At 34.8% G+C, this 17504-nt stretch overlaps 2 protein-coding genes across 6 annotated transcripts; both read right to left on the reverse strand.

The window, feature by feature from the left end:
- Positions 1-2982: 2982 nt before the first annotated feature.
- On the reverse strand, positions 2983-6346 carry LOC115976390 (probable inactive shikimate kinase like 1, chloroplastic). 4 transcript variants are annotated; one of them, XM_031097636.1, is made up of 10 exons: positions 5977-6346; positions 5042-5082; positions 4758-4809; positions 4581-4653; positions 4405-4492; positions 4003-4085; positions 3765-3891; positions 3566-3644; positions 3414-3478; positions 2983-3285 (listed from the first exon to the last, which is right to left on the reverse strand). In XM_031097636.1, the coding sequence occupies exons 1-10, from the start codon at positions 6209-6211 to the stop codon at positions 3217-3219; spliced, it is 912 nt and encodes a 303-aa protein (XP_030953496.1). In that variant the 5' UTR covers positions 6212-6346; the 3' UTR covers positions 2983-3216. The 4 variants fall into 4 exon arrangements, with proteins under 4 accessions (XP_030953496.1, XP_030953497.1, XP_030953499.1 ...); XM_031097637.1 differs by having other exon boundaries at positions 4758-4812; XM_031097639.1 differs by having other exon boundaries at positions 4758-4823; positions 5977-6344.
- A 2745-nt stretch (positions 6347-9091) lies between these two features.
- On the reverse strand, positions 9092-16703 carry LOC115976392 (uncharacterized protein At2g33490). Of its 2 annotated transcripts, none has more exons than XM_031097641.1 (11): positions 16285-16395; positions 14836-14908; positions 14195-14269; positions 13984-14045; positions 13817-13885; positions 12386-12414; positions 12103-12310; positions 11774-12001; positions 11225-11269; positions 9822-10842; positions 9092-9494 (listed from the first exon to the last, which is right to left on the reverse strand). In XM_031097641.1, exons 1-11 carry the CDS (start codon positions 16393-16395, stop codon positions 9484-9486), a joined length of 1932 nt encoding a protein of 643 aa, XP_030953501.1. In that variant the 3' UTR covers positions 9092-9483. The 2 variants fall into 2 exon arrangements, with proteins under 2 accessions (XP_030953501.1, XP_030953500.1); XM_031097640.1 differs by having other exon boundaries at positions 9237-9503; positions 16285-16703.
- Between the last annotated feature and the right edge of the window lie 801 nt (positions 16704-17504).

Below are 17504 nucleotides of genomic sequence, written 5' to 3' on the forward strand. Positions count from 1 at the left end.
GTGTTACCTAGGGTTGCGATGTGCGGAGAAGGGAGAGAAATAAAAAGAGAAACTAATATATATATATATATATATATAGAGAGAGAGAGAGAGAGAGAGAGAGAGAGAGAGAGAGTAAAAAAAAATGGTAAATAATGGATAATATTAGAAACTAAATGAGGTCAATAGAGGTTTGAGAGCAAAGCCTCTCATAGTACACACCGAAAATATCATAATAATACAACATAAAGAGTGTGCACAGGTGAACTATTAAAAGTAATAAGGTCTTGATCCAGCTCCGAGTCTTTCCTTGTAAGAGCATCCACACACTTATTTGCTTTATGGAAATAATGGTTCATCCTCACCTGAGGAATCTGGCTAATGATGGTCCTGCAATCCAAAATTAGAGTCGCATGGTGTAAGTTATAGTTATAAGAATCTGAAATCCACCCAAGAACAACTTTAGCATCAATCTCAATTTCAACAGTTGAAAGGTTTAATTCTCTACAAACAGATAACCCATCCTTGGGAGCCCATAACTTAGTCTCCATAATGGTAGCTATCCCTATGTTCTGACTAAAACCTGTAATCCAAATGCCGTTTTGATCTCGAATGAGCCCACCTCTGCCTGCCCTCCCAAGATTGCCAATCAAAGACCCATCCGTGTTAAGCTTAACCCATCCATTGGGGGTTTTATTCCACACCTATTTATTGAGTTAGATATGGAATGTATTTGAAAGTAGGTTTCTAAGTAGGGGCGAAGTTGTGTTAAAGGGTGGGAGGGCCATGGCCTCCCCAAAATTTTGAATTTTTTTTAAATATATATATAATTATTTTAATGTTTTCAAAATTTAGTCTATAAAAATAAGATTCCTCCCCCCCCCCCCCCAAAAATATTTGAATTACCCAATGATGCTCTTAAAAAAAATTGGTTTAATAGTAATAAAGATATAACTTTATTTTTCGCAATTTTATTTTTTATTGTAAAATGTGTTCTTATATCAGTTAAATATTTTATAAAGTTTGGCATTAAACATGTTTGAATCTATCTTTTTTAACCTGTTATGTGGCGATTAACAAGTCATTGACTCATTAAAAAAATCTTGTCATTAAAACTATACATGAAATGTGTCTTTAGTTGCCACATAATAGGTTAGAGCAAAATAGTTTCAAATATGTTTGGAGACTAATTTATTCCTCTAAGTTTTGGATCATTTATATTTTCAAAAATTTCATTAATTCAATTGAAAGATTTTTTACTTACTTTAGTATAAAATTTGATAATTTGTATTTAAAATGAAATTTTCTAAGAATTTCACTATGAAAATGGAAAAAATGAATTTTATTTTATAAAAGATCATCATCAAACATAATTTTGATTGAAAATACTAAACTCTTTTTTTTTTTTTTTTGCTGGGTGTGTGTATATATATAACTTATCAAATAAAAAAGTGTGTATATATATAATAAAAAAATGTGTATGTGTATACGTATGTGGAGATTATCTTGATAAATATATTAGTGTGGTAACTTGGCTCCCCAAACAAAAATTCCTAGACTGCCTTGTTTCTAAGCCTGAGGTTTTGATTAGACCATATTGGAGGATGCTCTCTAACAATTTCTTCCAAAGGGGGCACGTGATACAGTAGACGAAAGATCACATGATAGGACGTATAAAACAAAGAGATCTAGCCAGCATTTGTCACGTGGTGTGCCAACCAACCTGTATATAATCTCAGCCTCAGGCTGATAAACCACCCTCTTGTATCATTTTTGATATATATATCATTGAGACATTGACATCTACATTTGTACATCAGAATAGACAAATCTCACCGACCTGACTCACTGCTCAATCAATGCTCATACATTACATATATGGTCACTTGACCTATGAGGACAAAAACAACTACATCTCTTGGTTTAACTTGTCAAATTGGAGATTAGTAACTTATTAGTTATACATTAGAAACATCCAAGTAGGCCTTTTTATTTAAATGATTTGACTTGGACCATATTTCTAGAAGCGAAAAAAAAAGAAAGCAAAAAAAGAGAGGTAATTAAGGGTTGAGAGTTGAGACCCAGGTGCGGAGCCAGAATTTTTTGTTTAGGGGCCAAATTTTGTTATTAATATATTAGTCTTGAGTTAAGATAAACTATTATACATGCGTAAACGCATATACACAAATATAAATATTAATATTTTGATACTAGATTAGGTCATAATTTATAAATATATTGTATATAAAATTAACAACTTTCACATATTTATTTTCGCAAGATAATTTTTAGGGAAACTTATCATCTTTTAAACTTCAATGAGTATACAAAAGATGTTTAATTTGATATTAAACATGTACAAAAAAACGAATTAAAAAAAAACAAAAATTATCTTGTCTCTATAATTACTAGACCAATTGACAAATTCTATTGGTTTTTAAGAGCATCATCGGACTAACTCAAACATTTGGGAAGGGCCCAACTTCTATTTATTTTGTAGTTAAATATTTAAATTTTTTAATACTTAAACATAATTTAAAATAATTTTTTAAAATTTTGGGGGCATCGCCACTCCAAGCCTTGCTATATGGGACCCCAGTTGCCACTATACATTATCATAACCCAGCATTGGGGTTGCACTACATGTGTCATGAACTCAATAGTCAATAGTCATGAATAATGATACAATTGAAGATACCTCAGGCGTGGAACAACCAAGCCCATTGTTTGGGGGAGGACTTTCTATGTATTTTCTAAAACCCCACTTTCATTTTGCCACCCCAGATTTAAGATAAAATTTAATTGCAGACCAGAATATTTTATTATGCTAGATGAATGGTGTCACTAGAGACGTACTCATAGATGCTGGTGGAACTAGGGAAATCACAGTGATTTTTTTGTTTTTTTTTTTTATATTAAAAAAATAGTCTGATTGGACATGTAATGCCTGAAAGCCTTTACAACCAGAGAAATACCTCTGGAAGAATTATGGATTGCTGCAGAGGATATTAACATATTAGAATACGTAAATAATGAAAAATGTTGGTGTTTTTATACAGATTGCTACTATTAAATTTTATTCCAAGTTTTCAGTCAAAACAACTAGAAAGCGAAAGTGAAATTAAAATGCCTACCAAGGCAAGCAGAAAAGCTCTTGAGTATGGATCATGTCCCAAAAATTATGGTGAGTAAAGTGTCGGAATTCGGTACAAGTGATGAAAGCACAGATGTAGCTAGTTAAAAGGGTCTTGCTGCTTCTTCCATCAACTTCTTAACTCTTGTCAGTTTTTCAATCTCCTTGAGAACCTGAAATATTAGTAAATAAAAGGGGGAAATTAAAAAAGAAAAAGAAAAGAAAGTCATGCTTAGTGACTTAGTCTTATTATCTAGATCAAAAACCAAAGCATTTTCTCATTGTAACTATATTTTTTCACCTCTAAAGTCATGTCTTCGATGGTAACTGCGTCCATATCATCATAACCTAATTGAGTAGCAGCCTCTGCAAAGAATCGGTAGCTGTTAGAACCACCAAGAAAATACAGTTGACTACATGATGAAGTGAGAACAAGAAATTGTGGGGATATACTTTGTAGTGAAACAGTTGCATCAGCTGTACCATATCCACCTCTCATTTCTTCATGAAGTGCAATTAACTGAGTCAAAACCTGGTTATCATTTATCAGAGCTGTTAATATTTAAAAGGGCTCAAGATTACTAAAATTTAGTGAAAGTTTGAGAAAGACTAGGCAGGTTCTACTATTGAAAATAAGAGAGTAAGTTAAAACCTCGGAATAAGCTTCAGAAGTATATATTTCTGAATCAGAAAGTTGAGACTGGTCTTTAATCACCTCCCTGGCTACCATGTCTAAGGGTACATCAACACATATCGAGATTCCATGTCTCAGAAATGCCCTATATATGATGAAAGTAAATCGAAATAAGCAGGAACTTAATAATGATAGATTACTTATGCACCGGACTATAGGCTGTGAATTAAGAAATAAGTGGGAGCAGTATTCCTACAGATTAGTAGAACTCTGAACTGCACCATTTCCAGCACAAATCACTAGTCGACCCATGGATGATAACTGCTTCAATACTTCAGTCTGCAGCAACATGCCAAAATTTCTTAGGATATCCAAATGCTTCACTACTTCCGGTTCAAGTATAAGCTGACTTATTAGGAGGATTAACCAACGCAGTTTGAATATTAAATATGGCAAAAATGCTATCACTGATACTGTTCTGGCCTCAGCCAGCCTTTAGTAATTGGAGATTGATCATTGAGGTTCATTCTTTAAGTGAACTGCCTTCTAAGTTGAATAGTCTTTGAACACAACTGATGTAACCAGTCTTAATCTGCAATAGAGCTTTAATACAAAAGCAACAGAAAGCAACTATAAGTTTCAAATTTCAAGCAATCACCTCAGACTCACAAAATGCCTTTTCATCACTCTCCTTTAAAGATTTGGCAGCTGATTCACCTCCGGCAGCTTCCTCAACCAAACCATCACTGGATGTAGAAGAACCCAAAACAAAAATTTAGCCATAGGGATTACTTGATCTTCTCCTGAATTTTCATAGTTACAGCACATGGATACCTGTCAAAGTAATAATATCGTAATACACCTGCTAGAAGTTTCCCCAAACTGGTCTTTATGGAGCTTTTCATCCCTTAACACCAAACCAATCATCACACCAGACACATAAGTACACAACCATAATCAACATGAGATCTATAAGTTCAGAAGCATCACTAAGCATCAAGTGATTCTTACCCACAAGAAATATGGAAGTTCCTTTCAGGTCAGGGGCTATATCCATAGCTTTCTTCTGGATCAAAACTGAACAGTTAAAATGAGAACTTCAAACCACAAGAAATCAACAGGAGTAGCATATCTTCTCAAGCCATGGTCATCATAAAAACTATATATGAAAGGGAAACAAAATTCCCAGTTTTGGCTTCCCTCACTAAAGAAGCATTTTCTTTCTTAGAATAACTCATTTTTTCAGAGAGAACAAAATGCATAGACGATTGAGGCACAAGGAAATGACATCTCACCTTCAATGCAAGAGAAGGTTCAAGCTCCTTCGTCTCTGGATCTTTAAAGGGGACAAAAATGAATAAAAGGGAGGGGCGACACAAATAATGAAGTTAGAACATAGAAGCTTGCTACTTAAAAACCCTCAAATATTGTAAATCAATTTAAGCTGATTGAAACTTCACCACTCAATTCACTTTGCAGGGAGCATAATTGGATCATGTGATTATGGAAATGAGTACTCATAATTGAATTTTTAATTTTAGTAATTTAACTACTTCAAAACCCTTAAAAATTGTAAATCTAATCAAGCGAATTAAAACTTCACCACCCAATCTAATTTATTTTCACTCTATCACACAGAAAAGTTAATCTTCCCCTCCTCTACTCACTTTACATGGAGCATAATTGAATCATGTGAATATGGAAATGAGTACTCATATTTGAATTATGCAATTATAGTAACTTAATGAGGAAGTTGGCACACATTAGACCAACAAAATCCATGGCTCACCAACTTGGAAACCAACATCAAACAACTGACATGCATTTCAGAACGTTACAAATATCCAACAATTATAATCACATAAAGAGTTCATTACCTATTAAAACAAAACTAAGGAAATCTCTGAGAACCCCAATTCATTTTAGGTAAATTCATAAAATAATTCAGTCTTTAAAACGACCCATAAGAATTGGATGAAAAATTTCAATGAACTTAAAATGCTTCAACAGTTAAAATCTGTTTTGTTACTGAGAACACAAGGTTGAGAAACCAAAAAAAGAGCATAATACAACAAAAACACAAACTTCAATCTTGCTTCTATCTATAACTCTATCCAACAATGAACAAACACACAAAAAAAAAACATCCTCAGTTCAACAAAACATTAATTAAATAAAAACATTCCAACCCAAAAAAGAAAAGAAACTTGGGTTTTTGAAAAGGACTCACTGAGAGTGCTATCATTGGCCACAGAGCAAGTGGTGGAGAGAGATTGAGTGTGGGAAGGAGAGGTTGGAAGAGGTGGGTGGAAGCGGAGGGTGTGGTAATTACGAGTGGATAAGGAGTGTGGGAAGTGGGCCTGGGAGAGGCTGAAACTCGAAGCCACAGCATGAAAGGGACGTTGGAATTGGAGGGTATTGCAGTTGCATGAGGTTATTAGCTCCATGGACATGGACACGGACATGAAGGGTTATAGATAGTTGTTTTTGTTTAGTTTATCGGTTTCCTCACGCCTCACAGTGTTTGCAACTTCAAGTTCGTTTCTCTCGGTTTAGTACCCGGCCACTTACAATTGACCGTGTGTCATACTGTGTAGTCTAACAATTAAGTTAAAGTTCTTAACTGTATAAACCGTTGTAACTTCCCCTTCTGGAGCATCAGTATTAGCATGACCAATATTTTAGTCAAATAAAAAAAAGAAAGGGATATTGCAAATTTTAGTTATTTATTTATTCAGGTAGGATGATATTGTTAAGAAAGAAGGGGAGGCCTAGCCCTAAAAAAGGCCGAAACAATAAAGGGGGAATCGATTTATCAACTTCCTTGCAAAAAACCCTCTAAGAGAGTGAAGAGATAGGTTGGAGTTCCTAAGTTGGAGAAACAAATACTCAAAGGGCTAAAAGATCAGCAAGCTCATCACATGAATAGAAAAAATTGAATTTCACTATAGAAAGGCAACAAAGTTACAATACAAATTGATATATAAGAATAACTGATTTATACCTGATTTTATAGCTTATGTAAAATTTAAACTAATTATCTAATTAGCATATGCATGGATGGATAATCAAAACAAGCCCAAATAATCAACACACCAACAGGCTACAAGAACATTAGAAGTGTTCACAAAGAGAAAAACCCAAATCGGACAAAAAATAACTCTTTAGGCCTATAATGCTAAATGATCCACTAACAAGAATAGTTATAGTACAATTCACTTACAAAACCCTACGAGTTTAGTAATGACTATGTATTTAAGCCTCTAGCTCCTGATAGCAATTGATTCTAGGAGTCTTTTCTCCTTGTTAGTCACTAGATTGAGTTATTAATTGCTAGATCGAGGCTCCTTGGACACTTCAAGACCTCTTGAAGATTTTGAGACTGCTTCAATCATTCCCAAGCACCAAACAACAATAAAGAACTCTAAATGACTATGTATGTACTAGATTTAATCCCCTCTCACGGAATTCAACAATTGGAGAGGGACAAGGTAGAGAGAACAAATGGGATTTAGGTTGTTGAAGCCTAGATCTCATGGGTTAGAAGAATATACGAGAGAGACTAAGAGATGGGTACAATAGAGGATGCAAATAACTAATTTGTCTTAAGTTTGCAAAACTTGCTCAATTAAGTTATCGCCGAGTGTTTGTTGAGATTGTTATTCCAACAGCTTTTCAAGCTCTGAACTCGCCTGAGATGGTGATCATAGTCAATCGAGATGCTTATTTCAACAACTACACTTTTCGGTACTTTGACCTCTCAATCAAGTACAATGAACCCACAAATATTACAACGAAAATAACAATGAGAAAATACAAGAAAAAGTTGATACAAAATATGCCAATAGTAAAAATCCTAACAATCTTCTTCTTCAGCAATTCTGTGACAAAACACCCTATACAAAACAACTCACTCACACCTAAGCTAATGAAGAAATTTGAAGTCTTCAACTTGTCTTTCTTGAGACACTCAGACAAGAGCCATCAAATGCATGGGAAATAGACAGATATAAAGCATCAAGTACAACACGATCAATTAGATAACAAAAAATGTCAGAGAAGCATTAACCACAATGATAAATCAACAAGGGCTTGATCATCCAAACGTGCTAACTACATAAGCACAACCAACATAAGCAAAAATGGTCTTGGTTCATTGATGCATTAGGTACTTACAGCACCTGCTGTTCTCGGATAACCTTTTGCACTACCTTCAGTATTTTATTTTAGGCAAATGTTATCAAGCATCATGCGATACTTGTTAGATTGGACTAATGTGGGTCTCACTTAATAAAAAAATTGGATAAATGGAAGAAAAAGACATAAAGCTGACCTTACAGCTTATGTTAATATTTCTTTCTCCCTATGAAGTTAGCCCTACAACCTAAAATACTACTAAAAAATGACATAAAACTGCTGTTAATAGGTACCTTACGGTGCCTGTTAACACAGCCCTTTATTTTAATGTAATTGTCCTCCGCAAGGGACCATAGGACCCACTTGGAAGCTCTTAGGGTGAGGTTGACCAGGGTATTGAGATAAGTGAACTCAATAACAAGATGTAAATTTGAGTGGCAAAATGAAGTTAAAGGGTGATGTTCATTCCTTAAAACTTGATCATTTCAAACTAACCAAATAATCCATAGGGAAGCAAAGAGAATGTTTCATTTTGTGTAATAAATCTCAGTTTTATTTGAAAGATTTAGAGTAGCACCAATCGGCAATCGTTGATGTCTAAGTGGTAGAACCGTAGAGGTTGGGCATGACTGGAGGTGTTTCATAGTAAAAGATATAATCTTATGTGTAATTAGGGTGCTGGGGATCATGCCTAACTGGGTGGTGGATCTATTCTCTTGTTGCAAAAGGAAGATTTGGCAAGATTCGTAATGCAAGCATATGGAGTGGGGCACTCATTTATGGAATGTGGTGCATTTAGAGAGAACATAACACTATCATCCAAAAAAAAAAAAAAAAAAGAGAGAACATAACACTACTAACACATGGTGTATTTAGAGAGAATGCAACACATGTAGCTTTGAAGATTGTAAGAAAAGTCGGAAAAACATAGTTCAAGTTTAATTACGCTACTGTGGTTGTAAATCGTTTATGTTTGGATTAGTTGCTAGTGGTTGTTCATCTTTCTCAAACTTGTTAGAACTTACAGATCTTTTTAGTAAAACAAAAAACAAAAACAAAAAAAACCATAGATCCTTTGTATACTCAACCTTTGCGCTTTTAATGAATTTGTTTACTCATAATAATTTTCCCCTTCAAACATTGAAATTTTGCACTTTCCCAAACAAACAGCAGCCCCCTCCCCCCTCCAAAAAAGAAAAAGAAGAAGAAAAAAGAAAACCGCATAAAATGCGCTATTTTGAGATCAATGATTATAATACAAAATATGAGAACCCTCGAGTATTCATAATCTTGCGATCTGCTCTGGCCTAAAGAAAGCACAATACGCCCTGTACTAGCAATTCTTTGTAAATGTAAACAAAATTCTTCATTTTACGATATGCCTGAGAGATTTAAATGTCACAAGTGAGTAGTGTTTAGTTCTCATCATTATCCATTACCAAACAATGAACAAAGACTGAGATGAGAAACTAAAAGATACATAAAACATCATCTGTACAGATCTGTACCCAACATGAAGTACCCAACATGAAGATAATGACCCAAAACAATCTTCTGCGAGGCCAACCACTGGGGAAAAAAAGGCTTCACACGTTTAGTATCAGCTCCCACCTGCATTTACTGAAGACTTTCACATTAAGAAATAGTACTAGTGTGGTAAATGACTAATGGAAAAAAAATAAAAATAAATAACACGCTACTACTATGCATGACCTCAAAAGTGATATCAACCCAAAGCAGAGCAACATAAAATTTCTAGATTTAACTCATATAGCATCTATTATGCCTGATGGTACCAACTCAATCATGAGGAACTGAAAATGGGTTGAAAATACATGAAGCATTAAAGACTTCCAATGTCCATCATCAATCACACGTGCAATGTAATTCTTCCAAGTAGATTAATATTTCAACTTCTAAAACAATATGGTACCTCACCTCGGATTTGACCAAATTGAGAGGCCACTTCATTAACAGTTGAAGCTGGCTTAACGTTTGAGAGAGAAAGAGGGGTCAATGGAGGTGAAGCAACTTCTTCAGCCTTGTGCGGAACTTGAGGAGAACCCAAAAACTTTGCAACATGTATTGCCATTGCTCTCTGACCACTTGAGGGTATGGAGAAACTCCGAGGAAATGGAGGAATTGGAAGTGGAGATGCCACACTCGATGCCTCCAAAGGGATTTTATTCATTGCAGAAAGCTCCTGATTTCTTAAGGACAAAGGAGCAGAATGACCAATTAAATCAGGAGATTTTGCTGGTTTAGGGGCAAAATTACCTGGGGGTCTAGGAAGCTCATGAAGCTCACTTATTTTAGGTGAAGAAACAAGGGGAGGTGAAGCACTTGGAGATACTTTTGGAGATGAAGAAGGTTGAGGAATTGGCAACCTAGAAAACATTCCAGAAACTAACTGGGGCAATTCAGTAGATGCAATGGGGCCACTGGCAGATAAAGCAGGCTTTGTTGACCCTGGCTTACTTATTAATGGACCAGAGAAAGCTTGTCGTTTGAATTTTTTAGTATCAGAAGCATTAAATGTATCGTGTTGCAGAAGTGAAAGCCCCTCTGCCAAAGGAGGAGGTAGTGGGGTGGAGGTATCATTGCTGTCACTCTCTTTGTCTATTGACTGTGGTTTTGAGATACTGGGTCCTGACAAGTTACCATTGCCAGAATGCTTCTCATGCTTCTTATCTTCCAATGGGGAAGAATGCCACAAATTGTGGGTGACTCCACTTGGCCTTGAGCGGGGAACTGAATTACTTGTTCTTGATGAACTTGAATGCCTTGCATCAATAGGTGTGGGCAGCACATATGTGTTAGACTTCCGAGACGGTTGCATATTTTTTATTTTTTCTGCTGGATCAAACTTCTTTTCTGCAAATATTGGGGCTGAATGGCTACCCACTCTAGGCTCTCTACCTGAGACTCTGAGATCCTCCTGGTTTTTGTCAACATTCATCTACACAAGGAAACTCATAAGACGTGAATTCTAGAAGCCGAAAAGTTAACATTTGTGAACTCAAAATATAAAACATTATTAGTTGACACCTAAAGGGACAAACAAACAATATTCCAGAAGGAAATCTCATCCCACTTTTCCTTCCATTTTCTTTTTCAAACCAAATACTGGATAGAATTTTTCTGTATTCCTCTTCCAGCCCCACCATCCCATTACTGCACTCATCACCTCTACCAAACATAATGCTGGTTTTAACGGAGGTTGAGAAAATTGGTGGATTAGGTTAACTTATTTGTGTTTTTTCACTTTGGCAGCACAAAGTTAAGTGACATAGTATTATTCACCAGAAAGGTTGACAAATTAAAGCCATGCTGGACCATACCTCTGCATTTTCTGTTGCTGAAGGTGAAAGGCCCGCTTCATCCACCTGGGGAATGGCCACCAAATCATTGATACAGAAAAAAGGCATAGTAGAACTAAAATGAAATAAAAAGTCCAAATCACAATAAACACTCATGACATGATGATCACCAGGCCAATATTGTATACAATCAGAGGTGAAGCTAGGGGGCGTCAGGTGGTGAAATTGATCCCTTGGCTTTTAGAACTTTCCTATCCCTATATATATACACACACACGCCACGTTTGTGGAAGCCTGGGGGCCACCCATTCTTCCCCCCCACCCCTCCACTCCCCAAAAAAAAAAAAAAAACCTCCCTTGTTCCTGGGTCTGCACTGATTACTACCTTGCCCAGGGCTAAAACTGAACCACCAGCACAACCAAACTAGATAGATATTTAGAGGATTCAGGCGGAGATCCCAACAAGACAAATTTGTCAAGTACCTTCCCTTCCTAATCTATTTACTTCACTTTTGGGCTCTAAATTGTATCATGAACAAATCTCTTTTTTTAATTAGAATTTACACTCACCTCCATTGAATTCCTTGACATGGAAACACCATCAAGCCCCTGCATATTTGGTCCATATTTAAAACTCAATTCCCCGTCATCATTAGGATTATAGCTATTTTCACCATCATCCCCATAATCCTCTTCGAGTCCACTGAATTGGTAATCAATATGGTGCTGTTCTGTGGCCCGTCTAACATGCGGCTCAACAGCCTCAAGTGATTTGAGTCCCCTCCGAAAGAAATTCAACTGAACTCAAAGTAGAACAAAAAGGGATAAGAAGACATGCAACATTGTTAAACTAATGAGAAGAACAAAGGTCTAGAAAATTTTAGAGATTTAAAGAAAACCTGAGCCGCATGGTGACGAGCTGCTTGTGTTAAAAGACTTCGAGACTGCCCTTGCTTAAGAGATTTTAACCGGAAAACACATAGCGTTGCATGCTCATCATAATCATCCTGAGCGGTTTGCAGTTGATCTACAGTAAAAGTTTCACCTTTCCCACTTTTAGACCTTCCTTTTTCCTTATGTTGTGCCATCATGTACTTGTATACATCTCTGAAGATGATGCACCAAATTTAGAAGATATTTACTTCAAATCTAACAAATGGATTATAATAGACAGATACTGACCTCTTCTCATCGCATTGTATTTTCATATCCTGCACCAGCAAACAAGAGAAGGAACAGTAAGCATTATTCACAAGCCAATGCTGGATAAATCGATATAGTCAATGTGTTTAATGTATCTAAATAGTAAAGGTGATGGGGACCCTCCTAGGAAAGTAAGAAAAAGCATTTAATTGCAATAAAAACAATCAAGCCTCAGTCCCACATTTTTTGGGTTGGCTACGGTACCTCAACAGATTGGTTAAGTTCGGCCATATGAATTATTTTCTGCCATTCTATCCAAAATCATACTTGTCATATCCTTGTTACTACTTCTACTCATAGTTATCAAAACATGAATCGTATCGTGAATCGATTTTTGATTTTTCCATATTGTGTATCATATCGTATCATGTATCCTAAGCTACACAAACATTTAATAAAATTTATAATAAAAAAAAATTATAGATATACATATATAAAGGGTATATTCATTATAAATTTTGAATATATTCAACTAATGACTAATTTATTTATCACTTATGTAATAATATTTAATAAGCTAACTAAATAAATCAAACTAGCATGTGTTTATAACATATACATTCAAATTGCTTAAATTCAAAAGTGATAATATATTACAAATGACCCAAAAATAATAATTTTTTTCATCATATTGCCTAATCAACCCCATTTAAGTCAATGTTATCATCACGTTTATAATTTTGTAAACTTATTTCTTCATTAAAATTTTCTTCTTCGTCATTAACATTTACCATCTCTTCTTGTTCTTTTTATTTTAATAATTTTTAATCATTCTAGTTTCTTGGACTTATAATAATAATGACAAAAATAAAAATTAACTATATTGTCAATTAATGTCTTATTCATAGTATAGAAAATAAACGTGTAAATATTAAAGCGAAGTGTAAGTGTGTACTATGTAGTTCAAATTTTGTAGGAGAAAGAGAGGGGAAAAAAAAAACTTACGAATATGTTATTTTATTAGGAAAATTAAGTAACCTAAAAATTTTGTGTTAAAAACAAATCTTACAACTTGTTAGATTCAAATAAAAGTATAAATTTTAACAAAAAATCTCATTTTAAAGCATTTGTCTATGTATCAAATGATAAATACGATTCATACGATACGCACATTGTATCGTACGATTCATGAGCACTTACGATATGCTGATACGATACGAAACTTTTTACACACAATACTATACATATCGTACGATACTAACAACTATGCTTCTACTAATGTTATTTTTGGCCTTCCTCTACCTTTTTTTTTTTTTCGTTCCCTCAACTTCAATCAACTCACTCTCCCTCATTAATTGGTAGGATTTAAATTATATGAACACTGTATTCAAAGGCAAAAGGCAAGCTTAAGTCATTAGGTCCCAAACTGGCTAACAGGCAGACAAAAGAGAGATATCCATGTGAACAAACCTCTACTGTCCGAAGTTCATTGAGAAGAGACTCTGATGGATTTGTAATTGTTAAGAATATATTAGAGCGCTGCGGTATAAAAGGCGAAAGGTTAATATCAGATTGAAGACACTATAAAAGATATCAAAACACGTGCTACATATTACATAATAACAATAAGCACTTACATAGCTATCAACAAGTTTTTGAAGTTCAAACTGCACTTTCCCTAGCCTTAGCAAAATTTTACCTGTTTATAAATGTGTAACAATTACAGCACAAGCCATACAAGGCTTAGAAAATCAAAAATTCAAAGTCACCACCAACCCCCCCCCCCCCAAAAAAAAACAGTGGGGCAAAAAAGGAAAAACAAAATCATAAAAGTTTTGATTTATTTACCACTTTCTTCATCATCATGTAATGTGGTCTTCTCCAGTAGACAATTACCCATTTCCCGCAGTGACTCTGAGAATTCTGAGAGTGCAGTTGGAGTCAAAAAGGAGACCTCAATGATGATAAGCTAAAGAAGTAATATATGACACTGCACTCTTCATGCATCAAGTATAATTAAAGGGAAAAGTTAACGAATGCCCTAAGACATGGTTTAGGAACTATTTTTAGAATTTTTATGGGAAAAGAAAAAAATAACTGATTTTTTGACAACTTCTTATATTTCCCATAAAAGTAGTATCAAAACTTTTTAAAAAGGGTTCATTAACAAATGCCCCAAGGGCACTTATTAACTTGACCCAACAGGAAGGTTTTTTGAGAGAAGGTGCAACATGCCAAAAAATGATCCACGATGAGCAGATGTGTAATATATAGGTACACAACTACACATTCAATTTAGAAATATTGCTGTTTGGTGCCAAGGCTACTCAGAACTTTCAAATTAGTTTGTATTTCAGATTTGGCTATTTGGTCAGAAAAATACCACAGAGAACGTAGCCACATTGATATTATCAAAAAGCATACCGGTTTTATTAATAAAAAAATAATATATGACCCGTATGATACACATGAAGGTAGTAAATGATTACCATATGCACTGTTTGCAGTGGCAGCAGCTGCAGAAAGTAAGCTATCGTAGCAATTTCTCATCTCTTGCATGTCCTGCAAATATGAAAGAATGATATAACAATGATGAAAATAGTCTCATGAAGGGAGCTAGATGGCAAACAAAAACCATTCACTTTCCACAAGTTACCACATTAGAATGAGTTTTCATTGGTCAGTAATTAAATGTAAAGACATATAATAATAAAATAATACACTTGTGTTATGGAACATTACTCTCGCTGACCTCAGTAACCTTAGTCAAAATTATTTCAAAATTGTGTTCAATCTAGTTGCCCTTGATTATTTCAAAATTACCTATGCAATGTGCTGCATAAATAACTTATTAATCATGCAAATAAGCTTTTTCATAAAGTTTCTTTTCCTGAAAATATCTCTTGCCGTGCATTTCTATCAAAGGATTAAAATCCACAATTTAACAAACAAACATAATTTTGGAATAAACCTCACACTTCACTGAGTATGATAGTAAATTATAGGAAAAAAAATACAAATAACACCCCTAAAGTTTGGTCAAGAATTTTCTCCCTAAGCACAAATGACACTTAACACCACTTGAAAGCTCCATGCCCCCTCAAGTCCTTTATTTTTCCTTCCAAGGACTTGTCTTACTTGTGCAAGTCTCACAACGACCGCATTATAGCAATTATATAATCAAGGGAGTGTCTGGGTAGACAAATAGCAGCCAGAGACAGAGACAGGGAAGGAAGTAAGACGAACATGAGAATTTCAAACAGCGTTAAGTGACATTTGTACTCAGAGAGCAAATTGAATACTTTCGGGAAAAAAAAAATTGATATTACCCGGCATTAGCCCAACCCTCAGGGACACCTTCTTTTTTCTTTTTCTTTTTTTTTTTTGTATTTTACACTAAATTAAATATAAACCCACAATTTAAAAGAGGATATTGGGAACCCATATTATAATTATGACATAGAAATTTTTTTTTTTTTAAGCTCCAACTAGCACTATTCTAATTTTTCTTTTTTGAGAGAACCACTATTCCAAAATCAAACCTGACTATCCCATACCTAGAAAACACTCAAAAGCCATTACCAGATTGCAATAATTTCTCAAAACGAAAACACAAACTAATCCTTCACCACCTCATTTGAATCCGAATTAATTCATATTAATTAAACCGTAACTTTCTTCCACAATTCAAAATAAATATTCAGCAATTAGACACAGATTTTAGGCAAAGATGTTCAATTCACTGCCAAATCTAATCTTTAGCTTAAGCTTGAATTTTAAAAAAAAAAAAAAATCAATTAATTCTGAAGCATGAACAAAATTTACAAACAAAAATTCAAAACCTAACTAAAAAGAAAAAAAAAAAATTTTGTTTGAAATTGAATACCGTTATGGATGTGGCAAAGTTCAAGTTGAAGAGTAGTTTGAAAAGTAAGTACCTGAGCAGCCTGAGCGAGCTCATCCAAGTGTGCCGAAGGTTGAAACTCTCTTTTCTCTTTCCCATCGTTTTTGTGCAGTGCCAATCTCCGGAGCTTTCCAAGCGACTTCATTTTTTTTCCCCCCTATACCAAGAAAAACCCTAAAGATGTACAAAAAGCAAAGAGCAACAGAGCCTCCAACAAAAACCAAATTATCTTGGAATTCAAAATCCCCCAGTCTTCTTCTTATACTTCCCAAATCTACGAGCAGAAAAGTTCGGATTTCATTTCTTTAATTTCAACGGCATTCAAAATAAAATATATATACTACTCTTTTTTTTTTTTTTCTTCTTCTTTTTTTTGGGTCAAAACGACTCGTAACAGATCAGAGAAGAAAACGAATGAAGCCAAATGAGAAAACGAAGCGAATGGGGAAAAAGAGAAAATTAAAAAAAAAAATTGAAAAAATAGTGGGTAATTCTATTATGTTATTCAGGAATATGAAAAATCACCGTTGATAATGGGACACGTGTATATAAGGGGTAATTTGGGAATATGTATAGTGTTTGACGAATGAGATGTTGACAAATAGACGGTGGAGAAAAGGTTGGATTGTATTTAAGTAAGTGAGAGAGTATGGGATTGTGAAAAAAATAAAAGAAGAAGGAAAGACTGATATTATGGTACATGTTAGTGTACATTCGTTCGCTCATTCATTCATACGCATGGAGCATTATATAAAGTCAGAGATCCTCCGCTTCTCTACTTTGAATAACTGTGACGATACGCGCGCGTGTAGGGATTTAAGCAGACTCGCTGCCAGAGAGTTATAATTTTTCTTCAGCACTCTGGATTTCGAGGACCAAAAGGGAAAGTTCACATACAGACACAGTATCCGCATAAGGAATTTCACACCGTGGCAAATTATCAGTTGTCTGCGTATGAATAAGAACCGGTTGCCAACTCAACTGTTACAAAAAGTTTTTTTCAAAAAAAAATTATTGTAAAAAGTGTTATGATTTTTTTAGCAATGTTAGAGTATTTGTTTGTATAAAAGTTAGCACATTTCTAAAAAAAAAAAAAAAAAAGTATAAGTTGGTGTAAGGACGCGATTCGTGGCGAACCGTAACAGTGTCGGGTTCGCACGTGAAAAGGCCCCTAACAATATCATTTGTAGAGCGTGGGTTTGGAAGGCTAGGCCTTGGTCGACAGGCGGTGGGCTTTTTGTGGTATTCATACAA

Source organism: Quercus lobata, chromosome 2 (genome assembly GCF_001633185.2).
Source record: "Quercus lobata isolate SW786 chromosome 2, ValleyOak3.0 Primary Assembly, whole genome shotgun sequence".
NCBI classification, from domain to species: Eukaryota; Viridiplantae; Streptophyta; class Magnoliopsida; order Fagales; family Fagaceae; genus Quercus; species Quercus lobata.

What these genes read in the sequence shown, in the direction of transcription:
- LOC115976390 (XM_031097637.1), bottom strand. Translation starts at nt 6,211, where the DNA reads ATGTCCGTGTCCATGTCCATGGAGCTAATAACCTCATGCAACTGCAAT. An exon ending in GGCCAATGATAGCACTCTCA is followed by an intron (nt 5,083 to 5,976) that starts GTGAGTCCTTTT and finishes TCCCCTTTAAAG; the next exon opens with ATCCAGAGACGAAGGAGCTT. An exon ending in AACTTCCATATTTCTTGTGG is followed by an intron (nt 4,654 to 4,757) that starts GTAAGAATCACT and finishes TTTGGTGTTAAG; the next exon opens with GGATGAAAAGCTCCATAAAG.
- LOC115976392 (XM_031097640.1), bottom strand. Translation starts at nt 16,395, where the DNA reads ATGAAGTCGCTTGGAAAGCTCCGGAGATTGGCACTGCACAAAAACGAT. An exon ending in CTCGTCACCATGCGGCTCAG is followed by an intron (nt 12,002 to 12,102) that starts GTTTTCTTTAAA and finishes CTTTGAGTTCAG; the next exon opens with TTGAATTTCTTTCGGAGGGG. An exon ending in TCAATTTGGTCAAATCCGAG is followed by an intron (nt 9,504 to 9,821) that starts GTGAGGTACCAT and finishes GAAAGTCTTCAG; the next exon opens with TAAATGCAGGTGGGAGCTGA.